General features: G+C 42.7%; 1 protein-coding gene across 6 annotated transcripts in view; it reads right to left on the bottom strand.

Moving 5' to 3' along the window:
- Positions 1 to 428: 428 nt before the first annotated feature.
- Positions 429 to 24,557, bottom strand: part of LRCH1 (leucine rich repeats and calponin homology domain containing 1) — a 191,425-nt gene continuing 167,296 nt past the window's right edge. For 2 of the 6 annotated variants that reach the window (XM_045869455.3, XM_064586102.1), the window contains 2 exons: positions 20,823 to 20,900; positions 429 to 3,089 (listed from right to left, as the gene is read on the bottom strand). In XM_045869455.3, coding sequence (XP_045725411.1) covers positions 2,979 to 3,089; positions 20,823 to 20,900 — 189 coding nt within the window. In that variant the 3' untranslated portion in view covers positions 429 to 2,978. Of the gene's footprint in view, positions 3,090 to 3,522; positions 3,664 to 5,748; positions 11,774 to 20,015; positions 20,223 to 20,822; positions 20,901 to 24,557 lie in introns of all 6 variants that reach the window. The other 4 variants (XM_064586101.1, XM_064586100.1, XM_045869457.3 and 1 more) reach the window with 4 other exon arrangements.

The following is a 24,557-nucleotide window of genomic DNA, read 5'->3' as shown; positions in this document are numbered from 1 at the left end:
TATTTAGGCTGTTGGTCTCGTGTGTTGTGTTTTCACTTGAATTCCTCCAAGCAGCTGCTCTTCTACCAGAGGTAGGCTGCACGTGTGGGAAAAATCCCAGGCTAGATTCATGGGAGGCGTAATCATGGCGGCCACTTCACTCTCTGCGAGTCAGATCCCGTGGGGGGCAGCTGAGGAGAAAGGACCAGATCCTGTGCTTCTCCGACACGCACCACACAGCCTTCAGGCTTCCTCAGTGACATCTTCTGGAGCTGTCACCCAAGGGACAGGCGGAGGGTCCTGAGTCTACATCCCGTCTCCCCCTCACCACAGCAGATCTGCTTATAACTGCTGTATGTTCTGTGCTTCCAGGGAAGATTTTAGTTTGGAAAAAAAAAAAAAGGTTGGAAAATATATATATTACAGACACACACACACTCACACATATATACACTAGATAAATGCTACAGTCTATTTCAGCAACGACACCCTAGGATTTCTTTTGTGACTATGGTCAACCTTCGTATCAGATGGGTAAGTCAGGCAGAAGATGGTTTGTACAAATTCAAAGTTTTAATGGCTGTTACTTAATAAAAGAAAGGATATTTGCACTGTGTACATTCTGTCCACTTCCGGTACTCTCAGCTGACCATGCCCATTTTATTGCACATATAAACAGTGTACAAGGATCTTGAAGACGTTACGTAGCCATACACAGACTGCATTTAAAAGGGATAAAAAAGCCATTGCACAAAATATTGACGTCATTTGTATTATACAGCCAACTTTAAGAAAAATACTGAAGATTAGTATCAAAAGAAATATTTTAATTTTGGGGGGGAAAATCTCTCAGAACAAGGATTACAGAGCTTCATGTTTGCCATATATACATGTAAAAAAAAAAAATATTTCAGGACCCTGCGTTCTGAATGCCCGTCAAGGTGCGGCAATCTGAATTCCTATTTCCATATCGACCTTGGCACGTTGTTGACCTTGAATACGCTCTTTGCCCAAAACGCCTTTCTCTTTTACATCATGACGCTATTTGACAGAACAGGTATTTGTGCAGTACGGGAACATATTAAAATAGATTTTACGTTAGGTTAAAGTGCACAGTACATTTGACAGGAAATAACTGCTAGCTGCCAATCCAAATGACCGTTTCCAGTAACCGCCCCCATCTCGCCCCCCGCAGTGGGCAGCCGTGGCATTGACCGACGGGCGTCGGAGTTCAGTGCCTCCCATCCTGGCGGCGCCCACCCGGGTATCTGCCCGCGGACACTTACAGGGGCTTCTCACCGAAGTGAGGCTGCAGTCGGCCTTCGCGAGACTGGAAGACGAACGAGCGGGCTGTCTGCGTGCCACTGGCCACGCGTGGAAGCGGGCTCTCTGCGTGCCAATGGCCACGCGTGGAAGCGGGCTCTCTGCGTGCCAATGGCCACGCGTGGAAGCGTGTCCCTGACGCCTTACGCGAGTCCCTCAAGCCAGCACAGGTCCCTTTCCTTTGCTGGCTCTTCTCTAGCCGTGTTTTGCCTGAACTTCCTCCTTCTTAGGCTACTCGGTCTCCCAACAGCCCTTCCCGAGCCCGCTCCTAAGCCTGCGTTGGCGTAACAGGGGGCTGCCCACCCCAGTGGGGGACTCATTCCCGAGGTTTCACACCAGAGGCCGTGACTCCTGCAGCGTTTTAGGGAAGCCGCCAACTAAATTACAATGAGACGAGCACGTCTGCCTCTCGGAATCATTTTCTCTTTTAAGACAGGCTGGCAGTGGTGAGAAGGGCTGGTCGCCTGATCCATGTCCCATGTGCCATGTGCCATTCTTGCTCACTCCGTCAAAGCTGTCCTTACAAAAGCTTTTTGGTCAAACAGTAGACTTTTTCTTATCTCTACTTACCTAGACCATTTCCTTATCATCTACCTTTGGTGCTAGACTTTCTTTCATTAGCCAAGTTACAGTGCAAAATTATACTTCAAGACACATGACGCTAACACGAGTTCTTTGTGTTAAAACGTGAATGTTCTGTGCATAGCAAAATAAGTCTGAATCCAAAAAAATAATTGTTCACATTTCATCTTCAAGTTTAATATGCCTTTTTTTTCTTCATCACAGCTATTTACAAATAACTTTGGGGTACTCTCTTGATTTCAGTCGGGTTGTTATGTGAGAGGACAACAGGGCTGCTGGAATGTAGGAAACTGGATGGAATGCAGAAATATAAATAAAACCATGTTCCATAAACCAAAGTGTAAATAATGCCTCCCCAGAAAACAGTTCTCATCACAGAAGCACCTGTTTTTGGCTTAAATTTTTTTTTTTTTTTTTGCTGAGTCACATACACCAGAATACATGATTACTGAGACCTAGAACTACTTACTGCACACCAAAGAGGATAGAAAATAATTCAATATTTATAATATTAAAATAAAGTGTTTAACCACAAAAAAGCAGTAATAAAATAGTTTCCTAATTTACAATTTGCATCCAAAGGATGAATAACAACTCACTAATAAATAATATTTATATAAATATTTTGTATGTCGAAAATAGTTTTTTAAAAGGCAATGGTCTCAAGAAAGGTCTTAAAAAATTTGGTGGTGAGAAACCTGATTGTGTCCCCCTCCCCCCACTGAATACACAAGAAGTTTGGTTTGAATAAAACAAATGCATCTTGTTGCAAAACGGTTGTGCTTGGTGTGTTGGTAATGGCAGTAGGTGAGCGTGGAAGGGATGAAGGAGGTCGTAAAAGGCATTGACGTGCTGCTCAGCTCTTCACTGGCAGTTCCCTCACTGGCTTTAAGGTAAATATCTTTCCTATCTTAACAATGGAAGTCAGTTCTGGAAGGTGGACAATCTTCCCTTCTGTCCTCCCTTCAATGCAACCAGAGCCAGAGAACTGACAGGCAGTGAGCGGGAGGGCAGGAGGAGCAGGTGCTGAGAGCAGAGTCCAGGACTTCGGATGAGAGGAGAGTCTGAACCGACCCCAAGGAGAGGAGCTGGTTTCATGTGAACAGAGTCTTTGTTACCGTTACATCTAGTAACGCTTGAACGGTAATGCCCACTTTGACCAGGCCTTTCTCTTCAAGGATGTGATGGGGTAGACACAGTTTTTCCTAAAAGGAAGAAGAACACAGCGTCAATTTTTAGATGACCGAAAACATAATCATAAAATCTTAGAGGACACCAGTGACAGGAGTTCAGCTGAGCTCTACATGTGCCTGTCTGATCACCTCAGACTGTGCTCCCTCCCTTGCTTTCCACCCACTGGCAAAGATCTTTTCTGTGTTTGCAGAGAAAATACCGACTTTTCACAAGTAAGGGCTGTTCCAGAAAGTCTCCCAAGCATCTTAGAATATGCAATAGATCTAAACATTAAAAAAAAAAAAAAATCTTTATTCTAAATAACTGAGCTACATAGTCAGGGGGGAACCAAACACCAAGAATATATTAGATTACATTCTTATAAAGTAAAATGCACATAGCCTCTCACACATTTCAAAGAAACTAGGACACTCATTTATACAGACCATGTACCATTCTACTGACCATAAACCTTGATTTTATTTGCTGTGATCTCTGAAATGGAGGTATTGCTGGTGGGCTTGGTATCCTTTCTTCATGGTTTACGAACAGCCTTGTAAATAAGTAATTTTAACCACAGCCTTCAACAGTCTCCCTTTTAGGACTCTGTCATAAAACGGTCAAAGACACAAATGTCCTGTTACTTTCTCAGGTTGAATTTTTGCTCTTGGGAAATGGCCGGTACATACAAGTCAAGGAAAACAACGTAAATCACTCCTTATGTGGTGAACCTTGCATGCTCAACCAAACAGTTTACAAAAGAACACAATAAAATAATTTCACACTTTGTCATTTGGCTCTGGGAATGAGGGGAATCTCCTTGCAGAACATGTCTCCTTGGCTAGGGAAAGACTCCGCAGCAAACACTCCCTCTTGGCTACCGGGTCCCGGTATGTTCTCCACAAACCCAATGACGGCTGTTTTTAAGGACAGTTTAAAGGGGATGTGGCCACACCCCAGGCATTGGACGAAGTGTTTACCATGAGGCCAATCAGGGTCTTGGACACTTCTGCTTCATCTCATGGGACTCTTGCTTGAGGAACCAGACCTTCCTGCTGCCTCAAGTGCAGAGCTCTCCAGAAATTACCACAGACACAGGCGTTCTGCTCTTAGAAAGATCTTCGAAGGACACGCAATGACATCTCCAGTAAGTTGTTCCACCATCTGAAAATGTCATTTTCCTACACGCTCTCGATCACCTTATTACCCCTATCCCTCCTCCTTCCCTAACTTGTGGTAAATGCAAAGTATCTCACACTCTGTGTCTGGCACCAGGTCTTAAGAAATGGCCCCACATCAACATAGGACAACGGATTCTTTAGAACACAATTTTAACCATTATTTCCTGTGTCTGCTCTGTACCATAATAAGATGATCTTGCCAATGGCATAGTCGGTGGGCATTCAGGTTTATGCTGCTTGCCAACTTAGTAGCCACATGTCAACCTGAGAAAGAATGGGGGGCTCTGTGCCAGGTGGGCACAAAGCCAGGATGGGCCACAGTCAGACGTCAGGGTAGATCCTTTCCTGAAGCCACTGTCACGGGCTTGTGAAAGCACCTCAATCTGGCATTTCATTGCTAAGGCTGGTTCCACAGGGGCAGGGGTATGTTTACCCCATTCTTATGATCTCCACAGCACCCAGGTTGACATCAGGCTTCACAGGAAATTACAAATGGTCACTATTATGGTTAAGCTCCTGGTACGAGACATTACTTGGGGAAAAAAAAGGTCTTGTATTTATACCATATGCTAAAATCAATTTGAAATGAATTAAAGAGTTAAATGAATATCTCTCCTAATAAAACAGAGATGAATAGTTAGCATTTTCTCTTATAAATAAATGGAGAATTTTCTAAGTTAAAAAATGATACAAAAATCACAAAAGATAAAAACAATTGATTGCCTTAAAGCTTCCACGTGTCAAAAAAACCCCAAACTGGGGCACCTGGGTAGCTCAGTCGGTTAAGCGTCTGCCTTGGGCTCAGGTCATGATCCCAGGGTCCTAGGATCTAGCCCCGCATCAGGCTCCCTGCTCAGCAGGGAGCCTGCTTCTCCCTCTGCCTGCCACTCCCCCTGCTTGTGCTCTCTCTCTCTGTCAAATAAATAAATAACATCTTTAAAAAACCCAAATTAATTAAAAGATAAACAACAAACTCTAACAAAAGTATTTGCATCAAATTACAAAGGGTTTTATATGACACGCTGGTTTAATAAATCATTGAGAAAAGCAGTAAGGGATCAAAAGAACACTGGGTAAGGAACACAAATAGAAATCTTAAAAGGATGCACACAAGCAAGGCATTTTGAAAGACACTTTGCTTCTTGCCCGCCGTGTTTACTTATATTTCGTCCTAAATGTTCCTGAATTCAAGTACGAATATTTCCACAGGGTCTAAACTCTGTGTACAGCATGGCTTTTATGGGGCTACGTGCCCTAAACTAAGTCTTGCTTGAGATGCAACATGGCCCCATTAATGGCTGCACCAGTCCCTGTGAGGAGTGCTGGCTCCAGGGCTCCAAGCTGGAGGCCATGGTTGGGAGGGGGGCTCGAGAGAGACAGGGAGGGGAAAGTACTGAGGTCTCAACCTCCCACCGATGGGACTTCTGGAGACGACACAGACTCACAGACTGAGCTAGCTTACGGTCATCCTCTCTCCCAGCGCTTTAGTTTTCCAACTGGCATTTCTCACCTTCCTGGTCTCCTCACTCCTAAACCAGGTGCAGAGTCCGAGAGTCTCGCTTCCACCCTCACAGCTCACAGTGAGAAGTACACAGAAGACATAGAAAGCTACTTCTCACTTCCTTCCTGTCTTTCTCCTTTCATTCAGATGCCCTGAAGAAACCCAGAAAGAAGTGCCCTCAGATTACTCGGATGGGGTCGGAGGTGCCTACAAAGACTGGTCTAAGGTAACAGAAACATAAAAACACAGCAGTTCTGGTTATTTTATCACAGGCCTGGGATGAAACCTGATAGGAATGATGAGCTGAGGCACTGGTCGACAGGCCGAACGAGGGGAGCCTGCCGGAAATGAAGAGGGTAGCAAGGATGGCCGGAAGGCCATCTCCCACCGCAGTAGTCCTGCCACTGCAGAGGCCAGGGGGCATTGGGGAGGGTCCTGGAAGTGACCCAGAAGTTGGGATAGGGAAGGAACTGCGGTACATTCACAACTGGATCAGAAGTGACAGAGAAGGGCCACTACCTAAACCTGGATAAAAGGGATTTAAAGCAGAGATACTGTACATTCACACTGACTTTAAATGCATTTAAATTTACTTCCTTGTTAGAGGAGCCTAGCGGCTTTCCTTGAGAATGTGGCACCACTGTTGTGTTTCCTTTTAAAGCACAGGGCAGAGTCATAAAGGAGTATCTTACATAAATGTCATGCTTCCGAACCCCTCTGAAGAACTCGAGCTTTGTGTTGCTTCTCCGATGGTGGAATCAGTAAGGTTCCCTCACATGCCGTTAATTCCCCACCCCCCCATGTTTACATCTTGAGGCAGAAGAGTCTATCTGACTGGCTACATGATGGGCTATGTGAGGGAAAAAAATCTGGGCTATTAGAGTGAAAAAGCGAGTTTCATGTAAATTTTGAAAGGAAAATGTGTCAAGAGCATGGTTTTTAAACTTATTTGGTTTCATTTAAAAAAAAAATGTTCTTTAAACCCAGTTATTTCACTTGATTTGCTAGCTTCAGGGAAGAGATCCGACTTCGTGACCAGCGCTGAAGGCTCCGTGTTAGTGTGGCTTGTGAGGGCCGCTGTGCCATATCTTGCTGGAGATGAACGCTAGCACTGGAGCCCATCCTTCCTTGTCAGTCGTGACCCAAAGATGTCACCGTTCCTAGTTATTTGTCACCACGTAATTGGTGTTGATTGGAAACTTTCCCTGAAATGGGGCAGAACTGCTTGGTTGCTTCCATGTAACTTAAGCATAATAATATAAATAAATAGTTGGGGGAAAAAGAAAAAGAGTTGGGTCACCCAACTCTTTTTCCACAGCAAACAGGGCTGGAAAAGGCAGGCAAGCCATAAACAGTAAACGCTAACTCAGAAAGATGCCCGGGGCCCCTCCGACATGCTCGGTGCCAACGCTACAGATCTGCATTGCTTACTTCTCTAGGACAACTGTGTCAGGCGGATAGAATACCTCTATTTTACAGATGACAAAACTGAGATGTAGAGAGCTTTAGCAACTTTGTTAAAGTCCCACAGCTGGTAACTACTGGAACCAGGATTTGACCATGCATCTCCTCTCCTGGCCGGGGCTCTTTCCACAACATCGTGCTGTTGCCCATAAATTTTACCTTCATCCGTAGGGGGGAAGCCCCACCAAGTTCAAGATCAGGTGGGGGGATCACAGAACCCTCAATTTGGGAACAGGCGTTAGCTCGGCGACTTGGCTTGTTGGGCTTCTCTTCAGGGAGAGCAACAGACCTCTCATCCCAGAGGAAGACGCCTCGCGGGAGCATCGCTGCCTGGCTCTCCTCCTTCTATAGTTCCTTGTGCTCCCAAACAGCCACGCACCTCCTTCCAGGCGCAGCTGCTAGACTAAGAAGAAGTCATCTATGTCCGCATAGTTCATCTCGTCCAGCCTGTTTCTCAAATGCACGTTGCTGGCGCTGAAGTGACTGAACTTAAAGCAGAACTGTCTGCATGATTTTCACGTGAGAGAGCTTCAAGTTCTGCCACCTGAGCGTTCCGAGGGGCGGTCACCTCCCGTATAAAGCAGAGCCCACGTCACACTCCTACAGACCGAGACGGTGTCCTGTCGCTCTCCTTGGGAGTCTCTGCCTTCCAGCCCTGCCACCGTCAAGTGCTTCCTCCCTCGGGAATACGTCATTCTCCACACGTAGCTGCCCCCTTTCTCACGTCCCTAACCTGCACCCTCCTCCCCTGGCTATTCCTACACACCCTTCAGGGCTCCGTGTAAACATCACAGTTCCAAAAAGGCTTCGCAGATTCCCCGTTCCCCATCAGGGTCCGGTCCCCTGCCGCGTGCTTTGCAGAATCTTGTGTCACCCTGAATTGCATCCTATTTGTCCGCTAGGTCAGGGGTCCAAAACCCACTGCCTGCGGGCCTAGTCAGTCCACAGCCTGCTTTTGTAAATAAAGTTTTACTGGGACACAGCCATGTCCATTCACTGACGAGTCATCGACGGCTGCTTTCAGGCTGCACCAGCGGAACGGAGTAGTTGTAACACAGACTGCATAGACCACAAAGCCTACGATATTTATAATCTGGTACTCGACAGAAAAATGTTGCTGACTCCTGGTCCAGACTGCAAGATTTCTGAAGACAGGGTCATGTATCCCCAAGGTCTACCACAAAGGCTTACGCAAAGACTGTTCATTCCATATTTGAGGAATGAATAAATGAACACAAGCACAAAGAAAATCACACTGAAAAGCCAAGGAATGGACTCTGATAGTCTCAAAGAAGAAAAAAGTGCACATTCTACATATAACTGATTGTTTATGGAGAACTAATTTCAAAATCTGAAGCCTAACTTTAAGCCCAAATCTCCTGAAATAAAATGGTATTAAAATATGTTTCATTTACTCCAAAACCACTTCAGGCTCCTGAAATTTTAATCCATTGTCCAGTACTTTACCTGGTAAGGGGCAACAGCCTTTGTCCTTAGGACGTCTTGTCCTTATAAAACAGCATGGATTTTAGAGAGAGAACCCTAGCCACCAGGCACTGAATTTAATTTCTTACTCACAAAAAAATGTTATCAGGGTATCGAGTGACTTTTTTTTTTAAACCTATTCTCATTGAGGAAATTCCTACTCAGTTGTCTTACTTTTGAGTTCTGCAGGGCCCCTCTCCACCAGCCCGATTCCGTAAGTGTCTTGCCCCGAACAGTGAGCCACATGTGACTCACAAATCCGTAAATAGAGGGAATGTGTAGACACATTAGCTGTGACATACTGTGGAAATCCTGAGACTGAGTGGTGAGCTGCCACCAACTGGAGGACCTGGAGAAAGAGAACCCTCTCTTTCACATAAATCTATCTCAAAGAGAGAACATAAATAAACAATTGGTTCCTTTTATCAGGCACTGCAAGTACTGGGAAAATGGTCTTTCTTGTGTGAGGAAGGAGATTTAACATGCACATATAAATCACACAACTAAGTCCCTGCCCACCTCTCAGACGACAAGCACGTCACGCTGTAATGGCAGGCCTCACGTGGGCATATGAGTTGGTGTGTGGGTACCTCGGGGAAGAACCATGGAGAGGCTTAATATTCTGAATAGAAATGAACAGCCTGACAATGGGCAAGACCATTCATTCCAAGTTTTGCCTAAAGGGCTAAATTAATTGTGTTCTGCTAGTTACCATGCCACTTGATTAAAAAAAAAAAAAAAAAAAAAAACCATCCCACAGATCCCAAGAGGAGCGGCATGTTAGGTTACAGATACATTAATGACATGAGAAATGAAAATGCATCCAAAGAATCCTTTGAGGCCAGAAGTGAAATACGAACACAGCCTGAGAATGATGTCAAGTCAGCACTGAAAATTAAATCTGATCTCCCATGATTGCTCTACTCAGTTTTTATTGATAGAATTTTCTTTCAAGTGCCACCCTGTAAGTCATCTCTCTTCTTCCCTTTTGCCCCCCACTCCTCCCAAAGAAGAAAAAAAAGAAACCCAAACAGTGATCATTAAGGGAAGCCTTAGTGCACTGCAGAGCCGGATGGAGATGCAGAGAGCTGCTCTGGGTGGGCACAAATCAGTGCATCGATGGGCTGATGAAAACCTGGAATAATCACCCGAAATGTGTTTATTAAACAACTTATGGCTCAGGGTGCTCATTCGACTTTGCACAAAGGGCTTTTATTGTGTCACAGATTGAAGGGGACAAGATAGCCCCACAAGCAATTCAGTACATCTGTGGGTTATTTACACACAACCGAGGTTAATTAGAGAACTTCCACATACCCTGTATTTCACCAATCAACACAAAATCAGGAGGGAAAAGCTCAGCTAACTCAAGGTATTTTCATGTAAAGAATGTTTCCTGTTAGAAAATCTAATGCAGCAACAAAGAATATTTATAAATATAGTCTTCTAACCATGTGGGTTTTGCATATTCTCAAGTCCCCTGGATTCATGGAAGCATTCAGAAAAATAAGATTATCTTCTTAGTAGCCATCAATGTAGACTCTTCACAACTCAGTAAATTAGAAATTATCTTGAGGAAGTTAACATCATCATCTCCCAAATTTAAGAAATAGTATTTGGCAACTAGATGTAAAGCGAAGCCTAGGGGAAGCTGTCTGAACCGTGGAGGAGGGCATTCTCATAGTATAAAAAGACATCCCAGAACCAGAAATATCTTGGCCTAGACAGGATTCTAATGTTTGTTTTTTTTTTTCTTTTAGTTACAAACTGATCACATTGCTCAAAAAGCGGATATAGTTAACATACAATCTTGTAAGCTTGCTTAAGGATAGAAGCAGCTTGCTAATGTCACTGGAAATCAAAGGTTAAATGGAAATTTCAGGCCATTAGGGAAACTACATTCTTCTAAAACAAGAGCAATCTTATTGTTGGCTTCTGCCATAGTAACCCAAGTATTAGGACCAAGAATGTTCCATGACTCATGGCTTTATTTGAAAGCAAATACAGTCAAATCCATCACATTCTTGACCTGCAGTTATGATGTAATGTAGCAAAAAAGGAAAAGGACCCATTCCATTATTTAAAAATAGAAATCCCTTCTGGAAAATGCTTTTCTAGGCGCTCAGAACAGACCTAACAAGGAGCAAAAGGTAAAAATATGCACAAAGCGATGCGCAAGCGAATCCTCCAGGTGGCGCTCTACCAGCAATGCCGCTCCTTCCCCAGCTGCCCCGCTAGGTCTCACGCGGCGGGGCAGAGGGGCTCCCTCGGGGTAGGCGTGGGCGGCAACCCTCCCTGGTGCCCCTCACCGCTCCCGTGGCAGCAAACAGGGAGGAATCCAACTGCATGGCCAGCAAAGCAGTCATTTGCCCATGGTAGTTTTCAAGTTGGTCAATAATGGTATTATTAAAGACTTTTATAGGCCAAATTGGGAGCCAAATGCCAGTTTTCTGTCCCCTCTGCAAGGTGGCCCTTCTACACCTCAATTACCGAGTCCTGAATTAGGATCCGACACCGACCCAAAGGAAAGACTTCCATATCCTACATCCCCTCTGCTCCTGTTCTGGAATCTTCTTCCGCTCTACCAAGGGCAACGAAGCTCCCTGGGGGAGGGAGCAGAACTGCATAGCACTGCTGTTAGCGCTATGTGAATGAGAAAGCGTGAGGTTGGGACACACTTGTTGCTGTTTTTTCACTAAGGGAGAGAAATTATTTGTGCTTTGGGAAAAATCTGACTCGTAATGTCTGGCTTCAAAACTCCAGAGATTACTAAAGAGATGACGGGGATGGAAGTTGGCCAGGCAAAGGCTCAAATGGAGGAAGGACCCTGCGACAGATCAGGGTGACGTAGCAGAGTGTTTGGACGCACATGCAGACGTTATGCAGACAGAGCATTCCAGTGGTAAGTGACATAGATTAGCACTATAAAGAGAATATGGACAAGACAGAAGCTGATAAGGTCCCTGGAGCGGAGGGCAGAAGTTGGTTGTGGGGGTTTCTCCCCAAGTGCCAGGAGAGTGTCAACAGTCTTTCGAACGTGGTGAAAGTCCGACTGCAGGATGTCATACGAAGAGCAGAGGTCGGCCTATTCCGTGGGCAGCCGTTAGAACAGAAAGAGACAGTGCATACAATTAAAAATACACGCATTTCTGGTTACTAGCAAATGGCAAGAGTAACCCCTTATTTCAAGCAGGTAAAAACCCACTCCACCATCAAAGATTTTTTTTTTAATCCATTACAAAAGAGAAGTAGCATACCCAACGTGTTTTCTGCAAACAGTGCAAAGAAATCCTCCACCCACAATGCCACTACTAAGGAACAGCATGTTCTGCAATTACCAGGCCATTCCGGCATCGAAACAGTTTTAATGTTTAAGTGGAGTCATGTGCTCACCAGTGGCATAAAAATAAGAGCTTTTGGCTAGGGACATTCAGGACCTAACCTGACCTAAGGGAAGAATATTATAAACTTCCAAGGTGAATCCCCACCTGTCCTCACTGTTCTCAATGTATCCTTCAGCCTGGTTTATGAAGACTGAATGAGTATCAAGCATTCCTCTCGGAAAGGTAATACGTACACCTAGTTTTTTTGTTTGTTTGTTTTAGGGTTACTGGTAAACTCTGGGGAATGCTGCTTTTAAGTGTGTTCCTACATGTGTCAGAAAGTACATTAAATTTCGGGGTTTTGCAGCCACACGTAAACCAAAGTCTAGAGGAGGCTTCTCAGATGTGCAGTTAGCATAAAAGTACAGGGCCGCATGGGGCTGTTATGTAAATTTCTTCACCACTGAACAGGTAACGGCGGGGCACAGCTCTTCTGAGTGCCTCTGAATATCTGCTGCTGTCAGGAAGCAAACCGTTTCCTGATTCGCTGCGTTCCTGAACTGGAAATGACCACAGCTTAACATTAACAGTGGTTATAATTGACGTGTCAATGGGAAAGAGAAGTAGTTTTGTGTCCAGATTAAACAAGGATTGAAAATATTTGTATTTCATAAATGCAGCTTTATTTCAAAATTGGCAAAGTATTTAAAATATATGTAACATATATTTTATAACATACTTTGCTACAGTTGTTACCCTTTGTTTTAGCCTCATTGCTAAGCAGATGCAAATTGCAGAGCCACTCAAAGATTCTAAGATAGATATGCTGTCTTGCTTATATCCTCTGAAGTTAGCTTGATGCCCTCAGATAAATAGGAATACTACAACAGCAAGTGGGATGAATAAGATTAAAAACAGACAGCTCTTATTTTAATTTATGAAGGTAGAGAAGCTGCTGTTAAGGAAAGGCTTTTTAAAGATATCAAGTCATGGGCGCCTGGGTGGCTCAGTCGTTAAGCGTCTGCCTTCAGCTCAGGTCATGATCCTGGGGTCCTGGGATCGAGTCCCACATTGGGCTCCCTGCTCGGCAGGAAGCCTGCCTCTCCCTCTCCCACTCCCCCTGCTTGTGTTCCTGCTCTAGCTATCTCTCTCTCTGTCAAATAAATAAATAAAATCCTTAAAAAAAAAAAAAAAGATATCAAGTCATGTTATATCTATTCAGATCACGAATCTTTTCTCTGTGGATTTGGGGGAATCAAACTACCACTGTTATTTTCCTAAGAATTAAAACAGCTACACAGAGATTTGGTTTCACTGGGAGAGAGACGCTGGTCAAGGACTAAGCGGATGGGGAAACATCTAAGGAAAGAAGTTTTTATTGCAATAAGTATTTTCTATTGCAATGTTGTGCTTTAACCAGTGAAATCTGAGCAAAGCAGACATAAGACAGAAGGCATCCACAAACTGAAATGTGATTTTCACAAAAGTGGGTATTTCCATGTTAAAAGCAAATCATTCTACCTCCAGTGTGTATTTTAATACACTTCCCGGGACCCTATGGAAAATGTCTGGTCTGCTCCCCAGCAACGTGGTCAAAGAACTTGAATCGGATTGTCCTTGTGGTGTTCTTGGAGTAGCATACTTCTCACATGGGTAGCCAACACAGACCTTTCTTCTCCTCCTGGAATTAATTTCATGATGCCACACATTCTGGGCTTGATTCAGATTGAAGTGGGTAGGGCCTAGACTCACAGCCCATGGTGGCTGGTTTAAACTAAATCATGATCTCTAAAGGAAAAGGCATGGGTCTAAGATCATCTGGTAGGCAAAAACTGGAATCACCATAACGTGGGGAGTGTGGGCTGCTGGGGCCCTCTCAGACCGGCGCTCTGATTCTGTCCCACATCCCATTTGAGCAGCCCCTGCGGGGATGCTGGGATAAGAACGAGGGTTAACACCGCTGGGAGAGAGGAATTTTCTGACCCTCGTGCCTACCAAATTAAAGTTGTAATGAGAGGGACTTAGGGATTATACATTTCTTATCTTAAAATTAGAATAGGAAAATGCTAAAAAGGAAGAAAATTTAAAGAGGCAAAATTTCACTCTGTATTACAGAGCCTTAGTAATGACTGCAAGGCATTTGAAAAACACAGTTAATACACTCAGAGTCCTCAGAGGCAAGTGTGGATGCTAATTCTCACTATAGAGAACAGAAATCACAATTGCCAGAGGTTAACTGATTCTCTTAGAGTCAACACAAGAATGTGTGACTAAGCTTACTATTAAAGATTGGCCCAGCTTCCCTGAATACTATGGACACAAACAGAAATGTAGACAGATCAGGCAAAAGGTCTGGTTTATAAATGTTCTGAGTGTCACACAGTCTAAATTCTAGGAGATTTAGAATGTATTCAGTTTATTTAAATATAATTTTAATTTTTAAGGTCAACATACTTACAAAGTTTTTTTTTTTTAAGCTAAGATAACAAAGCTCAGGAATGTTGATAGTCATTCTGAACATTTAAAGTGCTGATGGACAAGGTATAATTTGGTGGGGGTGGAGTGAGGTAACGAAGGGTTTCCAGAATTTTCTCCAAATATATGAGAACTAATCATCAATTTTAAGGACTTACAGACTAACTGTTCTATCAGTAAGCTACTTTATCTACAATTGTAATTAAAGATGCTGCTTTTAAAATGTTTATTCTTGGGACGCCTGGGTGGCTCAGTCGGTTAAGCATCTGCCTTCGGCTCAGGTCATGATCCCAGGTCCCGGGATCGAGTCCCGCATCGGGCTCCCTGCTCGGTGGGGATCCTGCTTCTCCCTCGGCCTGTCGCTACCCCTGCTTGTGCACTCTCTCTCTCTGACAAATAAATAAATAAAATCTTTTAAAAAGAGTAAAAAATAAAAGGTTTATTCTCAACAATACACATATGAAAGGCTGTCAGACTGCTGACCACAGACGACCCTGCCAGCAGGAGACATATGGCGGGAAAGGAGTCTTACATTCTCAATGGTAAACTCATACTACCTGTTAAGAAATGTACCTCATTTTACATACTAGAGACTGACCCTTTTTAATAAATTATGAATTTAAAAACTTCTGTTAATAAAGTAGTAAATGTGTCAGTCTGCACCTCTGGTCATTCGACCTCAAGACTAACCAATATAAGTAGAAAATAAAATTTTGTAATAATCATCTCATCCCGTCCCCCAAAATTACTTATTAGTTATGATTTAAACTGACACTAAAGTTACTGATAAGGGGGAAAAAGAGAGGCATAAAGCTCAAAGAGAAAGAACTCATTTCTCCTGTTCTCAAGATTAAAGCAACAACAAAAAAGAGCAGCTTCAATTTATAGAATGTATGTCGATTAAAAAAAAAATCAGATTAGTTACAAATTTCCTAAACCCTCACTTAAAGCAGGGAAATTACTGCTGTTACTTTCAGATACTGTACCTCATTACAAAAAAAACAACCAAACAAACAAAACCAACAAAAGGCAAATATGAAAGGTATTGAAAGAAGACTCAGCCATAATGTCAACATGACCCACTTATATCAACATGATCATTGTTAGAATCCGAATGTTCTCTAGGATTTTATGTTTAACTCCATTTGGCTGATGCAGAAGCTGAGGGATCCCCTATAGTCCCGCAAGCCCCTGGTCTCTGTGCTGTCCAGGCAGGCGAGCGGGGGCCCAACATGTCCACCACTCAGGGGAGCTGCTGCCCTGGATCCTCTTCTCTATTTTCCCTCTGCAGACAGTAATGACTATGGAGGGCTGGGCATTTCGTCTAAGTTCCCTCCTCCTCTAAAGAGAGCAATTCTCTTAAATTAAGGACCTTGCTCCTTACAGAGGTCTGAGGCCACGGCTACTTATATAAAACAGAGTAGAAAAATTTCCCTGGTGAACCAAAAAAATACCTATTTTCTAATACTTTTAATGCTTCATAAATCAGAAGTTTCTTTTGACCTGCAACAACACTAATAAGAGCCCCAAACTGCCCTAAATTTGAATCAATTTGGAAACCCCCAATAGCCAACCATGAATCTTCAACAACAAGTTTACAGGCCGAGAAAAGAAGCCTCAGTATGTCCATTAATAGCCTCATGAGTCCAAGGCTTAACCGAAGTCAGATTCTCGGGTGACACAAAGAATGTATCCTCAAGAATCTGAAAGGCCACCAAGGGTAGGCCTGTCTTCAAGATCAAGTTGATGTTGGGGTGCCTGAGTGGCTCAGTCGTTAAGCGTCTGCCTTCAGCTCAGGTCATGATCCCAGGGTCCTGAGATCGAGCCCCGCATCGGGCTCCCTGCTCAGTGGGAAGCCTGCTTCTCCCTCTCCCACTCCCCCTGCTTGTGTTCTCTCTCGCTGTGTCTCTATCAAATACATAAAATCTTTAAAAAAAAAAAAGATTAAAAAAAATTAAAAAAAAAAAAAGATCAAGGTGATGCTTGCACCAGAAGTCAAAGACAGCTTGCACAGTCTGACGACTGGCATCATTACCACAAGGAGCTCTGGAGGTGGTGCGGGCACCATCACCCAATCCCTAGATTTTCCAAGGCACCATGACGCACCTGCAGTTATTCCTTCGACTGCTAAGCACCCCCCCCCCCCCCCCCCAAGCAGGGGAAGCAATTATGGAGCTGCAGGATACAGATGAGCTTAAACGGACTCGTACAGCTCAGAGAAATCATAGGGGTCCGATGATTTCCAAACTATGTTTAGCAGTAGGATACCTTTTCCCCCAAAGAAAATGTTAGCTGGAAATCCAATATATGCTATGGACAAAGGAGAAACTGCTCTGGCGGATTCAAGGGGGCAAGAATGATCTGTAGTCTCCCCCCTTGGCTTTCCCTTACCTCCCATGCTGGCCACTGGAAAGACTCCAGGGTTCTGAAGAAGACGATTTGAATTTACTGCTCAAGTCCAACACCTGCAATCTGCAGATCGGGGAGCTCGGTCACAGAGAGCCAGGTTCAAACTCCAGTTCTGCAGCTACCAGCTGTGAACGTGAGCTTAGGAAATTGTTTAACCTCTCTGGACTTTAATTTCCTCAGGGCATGGCAATAAAATATTTACCTCCAACCCTCCATGGTAAGCATTTAAGATGATGCATAGATAAGAAGTCCTCAATAAAAGGTTAACTGCTGCTACTTTTAAGGAGTTAGCCTCAGGGCGCAGAACTAGTTAACAGCACAAGTAGGGATAATTGACCCCAAACCTCGTGCATTCCCTCCCTCTGCTCACAGATCCCCTTCACCCACTCACTCTTCTCCTTCCAGGTTATGTTCACTCCGGTTATGTCCCTTTAGTGGAGGAACTGGTCCCCAAACCAAAACCCCAACACACCTGAAATGGGGAGCAGGAAGGAAAATTACCTGCGCTGAAATAACTATTGGAAGGGATGTCATCCCCTCCACTGAGAAAGAAACTTGCCGGCGAGTGCTACTTCTGGTTCATTTTTAAGGACCTTTCCTTGGCATTCTCATTAGCAAGCCTCTACCTCATCCCAAGTCCCTCTCAGTTAATAGCAAGGAATTCTCCTGTCATCCTAACAGAATTTCTCCAGGTCCCCATCACTAACGTCTTTCTGTGATGTCATCTTCTTTCCATCAGTAGCAGCTGCTGTTCCAAATCCTGTCTGTTCCCCCGACTGAGGAGCCAAGGGGATAGACCCAGCCTCACCCAAACGTCACAAATAACGCACAGAGGTCTGGAGTGGCCTTAACCTGTCTACATATGCTAACCTGCAGCAAATACGCAGACCACAGCCAGGTCGAAGAAGGCACATTTACAGCTAAGCCACACCAGAACCTGTCTACCCAAGCGCAGAGTAAAGTGCTTCATGAACCTTGACCAACCCCGAGGCACAGAACTGGGATTGTGTCCACGGGGACTTCTAAAGAAAATATAATAAGCTGTAACAATTTGAACAATTTTAAAATTACTTCCATCCCTTCAGATTCTTTTATATGTAAAAACTCAACTAAATCTGCTCAGCAACCACATTCCACGCATAGGAACCTGACAAAATTATATAAGCTGCGGAGGCTGACTTGGCCTTGGCGTTTCGAACAGTGATTCCATTACGAAGGACATCAAAGGCAGGGCTTAGAGCACGGCTGTGACTTTTCAGTCTCTACGGGAAGTCATCACTGTCAATTAGTACTGAGCTTATAAAATACAGAATTCAAGATCTCTGTGACTTATGAGTGTATGTGAGTAGATAAGCAATGGATGGAGAAGAAAGCAGGAAAAAGCTTACACATTGAGGAATTAACTATGTGACTGGGAAATCAATGACTATTTTGTTACCCAAATATGAGGTGTGATGCAATTAAGAAGATGTAAAGGGTACAGGTTCTCTCTCTCTTTTTTTTTTTGGTATGAGCCTTTTCAAATATCTGATCATAAATGGAGAATTTCTGCACTTAGGCTTGTGATATAATTATTTTTCATGTAAATAATTAATTGTAGTGTGCTACATATACATTAAAACATCAACCCCCTTCAGAAGTGAAAGAAGTGTATCTAAGGCGAAGGGAGTCATTTCACTCCTATCATATGCCCAGATGAAAAGATTTCCTCATTTCCCAGCATGTATTCCTCGTGCATTCTGAGATGAAAGCAAGCTCCCTGTGCGTCCAGGAAGATCTGCCAATTGCCTTCCAACGGCATTTCCAGTTTTCCACTAGAATATCCCTTCCTCACTTTTACCACGTCTCGTTAAGAAGTTCAATTGCTAACTAACCACCAGACTTTTTCTAGTAGCCAGAAGCTTAACGTAACTCTAGTCCCTGGTGAAATGCTACTGGATTACCCATCAGGATGGATATGTCTGTATACACACACACGCACACGCGAGCATGCACACAACCACACATGCACCATTGCATGGTGTATAACCATGCAAACTTGAAAGACACCTACAATCTTAAAACATTTTCAAAACCAGCCTAAGTGATATATTTTACTAAGCAGAGTTGAATGGGACACTGGCAGGAAAGATTATTTATTCCCTGTAACTCAATCTTCTCAGAAATTACGAACTGCTGATTAGTGCAAGGGGGGCACATTGCTAGGGGCATATTTCAGAAATTATGGTACATTTTTCTCTGCCTATTATGATAATTTAATGTCCTTTTCCCTACTTTAAAAGAAAATTGTAATCACCAGTCTTTACTCACAACACTTGGTTAAGGCCATTTCCATTTCATTTTGTGTCACCATAAGCCAAAAAAATTTTCTGATGAGTTTAAAAAATATCACAGCGCATTAGGGAATTAGGTCATAACTCACCAGTGCTTTTTCTATAGCACAGGCACAAATAATTTATCTTCTGAAACTTGGTACGATAGTTTTGATTCACACATGGAAATCTTATTAGCCCATGATGGAGTCCAATTATTAAAAATAGTATGTGTACAGGAATTAAAGATTTGAAGCCAACAATGTATATGCAATATTAAAACATACACATGTAATATAGACACACAGATTAACATTGTTGAAAGACATCTGGATTGACCACAAAGACATTGAGTCCATTATATGAATATTACACTCTTTTTAAACATGAATTTATACGCTTTTCTTTGTTGATAGAGTTCTGATGTAATGATGCTTTAGTAATTCTCTTCTTGTCCTCAAATACGATTAAAAATTGCACCACTAACCCCTTACTTTTGAAACTTAACAAGCTAAAAGAGGAAGGGAGGGAGGGAGAGAGGGAGGGAGGGAAGAAAGAAGGAAGGAAGGAAAAAGAGGAAGATGGGAGGGAGGGAGAAGAAGCCTTTCTCAATTCCAATACCTAACTCCTATCACTGAGTAGAATTACATTACAATATAATTCTTTCACATACTCATAAACAGTATTTCATGACAGAGTTTGTAGTTACTTTATCTCTGGCATATTAGAAAACATAGAAGAAAAATTTTAAAAATGTAATTTCTGGCCATTTCTGTTTATCACAATGATGATAAACTTCTCAACTTACCCCCAAATTCTGAGTGGATTGTCTTTTGTCTCCCGAAGAAATCATTTTGTTACTAATAGCAAGGTCCTTTAAAAGCCCCAAATTAGCTATCAGGCTGAGGCTGAGGCTGGGACTTAGCTTGGGAGAAAGAAAAAGTAGCCAAGTATAGTTGGGCTGGCTACAGGGAATGCCAATTGGGTCTACAGCGGACTAATGGGGAAAATGGAACTGCAAACAGAGAACAAATTATAAAGCAACATACAAACATTGTTATTATTATTGGTAATGCTTAATTATAATAATAACAATAATTATAATATTTTCAACATTGACTATTTTGATCCACATACCCAAAATGCAACTATTCAGAATGAAAATCAACAAGTTAGTTGATTTTCAACTAGACCTGTCAACTACAGGTCTGCTTTGCTTAAGAGCTGTGGATAAGGAAAACCAACAGCTCCAAAATTCTCCCCTATGGAACCTGCTAGAAGGCTCACTGGAGCCACAGTAATTTCTGTTCTTGGAGTAGGGAATCAAGCCAACTACATGCTTTTCTCCAGGTTGAAATTTTGCGTTTATTTCAAAACCTTAAGGAAATTATATTCCCTTTTCCCTCAGTATTGACCCTACCACTTTAAGCCATTTTAATTTCACTGCAAAGGAATTTAAACTAAATTTTGTATTAACTTATTTCATATTATTACTCAAGAAAGACTGAGACTAAAAAGGATGTGCAAAGCTGTACATCCATTCAGTGGGTTCGAACACATACAATAAATGAAATCTGCACCAAAACATAGTTATTGGGACTAAGTTTGACGTTACCTCTGGTACTCCTAATTTTCGGCATGCTTCCAAAAAGTTTTCCACATTTCTTCTGCATTTGGCCATGCTAAGTTTGGGCTATAAATACAAATGTGCAGAAATAATGTATTATTAAAAGAGAAATAATTTTAATAACAGGTTAAGTTTTAAACTTTCTAAATGCCACAACTAATACATGTTCATTGGAGGAAAAAATACATAAGCAAAAAGAAGACAATAAATATCATCTAGAAACATCCACCTAGAGATAAAAATTAAGATTTTGGATTATATTCTTCCAGACATTGTATATGTGTGTGTGTGTATGTGTGTGTAAAGATGTAAGTAACTGGGGCACCCGGCTGGCTCAGTTAGTAGAGCGTGCAACTCTTGATCTTGGGGTTATGGGTTCGAGCTCCATGTTGGGTGCAGAGATTACTTAAAATAAAGTCTTAAAAAAAGATGTACATAACCATATGTACAACACTGATGTTTATATAAGCAGAATTTCTGCATGTGTGCATACATGTGTATAGGTATGTGTATACATGCAAATTTCTACATACATATGTATGTGTATGTGTATGTATACATACACACATGCATACTGACAGTTTTTATGGGATCATACTCTTGCGTAATCTGCTCTCGTTCATCTACAAATACACCATAAGCATCACCTGTTGCCATCAGCAAATATATTTCAATGTGAAGGGTTAAATTCAGCAGGCCAATTAATCTCCTTCCCACCAAAGCGAAGGGTTTAACAACAAAGAGGCAACAGAGGTAAATGGCATAAAAATAGTGGGATGTTTAGGACCCAATCAAGGGCCACTCACAGTTGAGCTGACTGTGGTTACAGATCACCTCTAAGGTGTGGGATGGAAAACAGGTACATCGGATTCACACATTTTAATTTTTACATGGTAGGTTTAAAAGCTTTACTGTTAAATTTTAATATTTCCTTCTTCCCTTAAAAAGGGAGCAAGAAGTATGACTGACTCCAACAATCTAGGTGTAGAAGCAATGTTTTAGAAAGACTGATTTTGCCCTGTGAACAGCAAGTGACCGTGAAGTAACTCTTATTCTAGATGATCTACACCAGTCATCACAAAAATCTAAGTTTGCACATTATTTTTAAAAAAGGGACTCCTTCTATCCCTACCTCCTCACCCCCCCAAAAAAGAAAGAATGAAAGCCTGCTGATGTGGAACAATTTAGTTTGGAAGCTAAACAAACATTCTCCACCTTGGCTAGAGAGGAAATGGTCCCCCCTCAATGTGAGACTTGCAAAAGTGGGGCAAGAAGCTGCTTGGGTGGTTTTGCCCATTTCCTGGCATGTGTTAGGACAAGACCACCACATTAACCTCATGCAAAGGGAAGGACGGGCAGAGGTAATGTGACATGGGGATACCAGAAGAACAGGTGCTAGCCCAGCTGTCAGGGCACCCAGAGGCATTTCATCATTCAGAGACCCTAGCATTTGTCTCTCCAATCCTCTGGGCCCATTATCTTCCTTCATATACTTATTATTTAGGTGGGAGGAGGGGTCTGTTCTGAAACTCCGAAGATGCCCAACACCATTCACAATATTTATGTCAGCCCTAAGTGAGGTGAGTTTCAAGCTACACAAAGAGAATTTCCCATCTTTGGAAGTGGGAGGGAGGGCCCCATTCTACGATTGATGCCTGGGTTTAGGGTAGAAAAGTACTTGCTACAAATAAGAGGTTCAACCCCACCATCAGCTGAAGAGTCAAAATGACACCAGCCTTGCATAAAAAAAATGGACAGTATCAGTTTCGTTAGTGAAAAATTAGAATGCTTAATGCTGACAATAACGTGGTAGAAAAGGCATCCACTGCTGTTGGTGCAGCTACGATGGTGCAAATGGAGTGTTTACTGGGTGTCGGATACTCCGCTAGGGGCTACGTGTGCACCCATGGAAGTGAAACACACAATCCTCATGGGCGCTTAGCTCCAGTCTAGTTGGATCTATTGGTAAGTTAACGGAGATTACAGTGTAATATGATACAGGCCTTAGTTGTGAGATGACCATCAGGAGGAAAAAAAAAGCAAGGAAAAGAATCTAACTTCATTCCAAGGGGTCAAGAATGGCTTGGCTCCCAGAGACGCTGAAGCAGAGGACAAACGGGAGCCTGAGCGGCTGCGAGGTGAGGAGACTTGGAGAGAGGGTAGGGAGCAACCTTCCGGGTAAGAGAGCACAGCCCGGACAAACAGTCGACAATGAACGCACAGACCAGGACAGCAGGCTGGGCTGCTCAGAGGGGCTCCGAGACGCTCACTCAAGAATGTTTGCTAAGTGGACATTTGGAAACAGCCTGTATTTCCAAAATACAGGCTATGATATGATAACATAAGGTACAATATCTGACAGTTATTAAAATGGGCACTTGTTGAAAAATTTTAATGGCATGAGGAAATATTTAGGTTTTGATAAATTTTAAAAACTACTAAATGGTATACGTGAGGAGCTAATAATTCAGAAACAACTTAAACGTAGAAAGGATGCTAGTAGTTCGTAGAGAAACCAAAATGTTAACAGTGGTGGTCTTTGGCTTATGGAATAAAGGCTGTTTTTTCCCTCTGCATTTCTGTATTTTCTCTAGTTGGGCATTATTTCCCAGTATTTTTTCAATTAAAAAAATTATTTAGAAAAGAAAATAGGGACTCCTGGGTGGCTCAGTCGGTTAAGCGTCTGACTTCAGCTCAGGTCATGATCTCAGGGTCCTGGGATTGAACCCTGCATCGGGCTCCTTGCTCAGTGCGGAGTCTGCTTCTCCCTCTCCCTCTGCCTCTCCCCCTGCTTACGCCTTACGCTCTCTCTCTCTGTCTCAAATAAATAAAATCTTTAAAAATAAATAAAGAAAAAAGAAAATAGGTTGACAACCAAAAGATTTCTAGAAGAATGCAGCATGTTTCCTGAAGGCTTAATATAAACTAATGATGTAATGTACGGTGATTAACATAACATAATAAAAATGTGTGTGTGTGTGTGTGTATATATATATATATATATATATATATATATATAAATGCTTAGATACATGATTCATATTCACTATGAATAATATAATTGTAAATTCAAATTGGAAGCTATGAGGAGTCATGGTTTCTCTCTTATAATTCAGAAAGAATTATGAAATGAGAATTTGGCACATGGCTCAGACAACTTTACAGCAGTTTGGACCTTATTTGTAGAAAACAGTGGAAAGTTTCATACTGGATTATAGGGCAGAATTTGTTGCCCAAACTAAGGCAAGCTAGAGACAGATTTGAAAGAGAAGACAAATTGATCTTCCCCCGCCCCCATAATTTTTTTTTAAAGATTTTATTTGAGAGAGAGATACTGAGAGACAGCAAGAGCAGGGCGCAGGGGCAGAGGGAGAGGGAGAAGCAGGCTCCCTGCTGAGCAGGGAGCCCGATGTGGGACTTGATCCCGGGACCCTGGGATCATGACCTGAGCCCAAGGAAGACAATTTACCCACTGAGCCACCCATGCGCCCCTCCCCTCTGATTTCTGAGGCAAAAATGGTACAACTTTTCGGAGGAAGAATACGTTCCACAATATAGAAAGGAAACTGACAGTTGGAACAGGATCCTCAGTTAATCTCTCCTGCTGCCAAGAGAAAAGAAAGCATAAAAAATACCACTGTGACCTCCTTAATGCCCATCACCCGATGTAATAAGCACTGGGTGTTATGCGCAACTGATGAATTATTGAACACTACATCTGAA

This window comes from Mirounga angustirostris, unplaced genomic scaffold (assembly GCF_029215605.1).
Source record: "Mirounga angustirostris isolate CCGP_5_RB_7025 unplaced genomic scaffold, mMirAng1.0.hap1 SCAF_3, whole genome shotgun sequence".
NCBI lineage: Eukaryota > Metazoa > Chordata > Mammalia > Carnivora > Phocidae > Mirounga > Mirounga angustirostris.
This window is presented reverse-complemented; position numbering and strand designations above follow the sequence as displayed.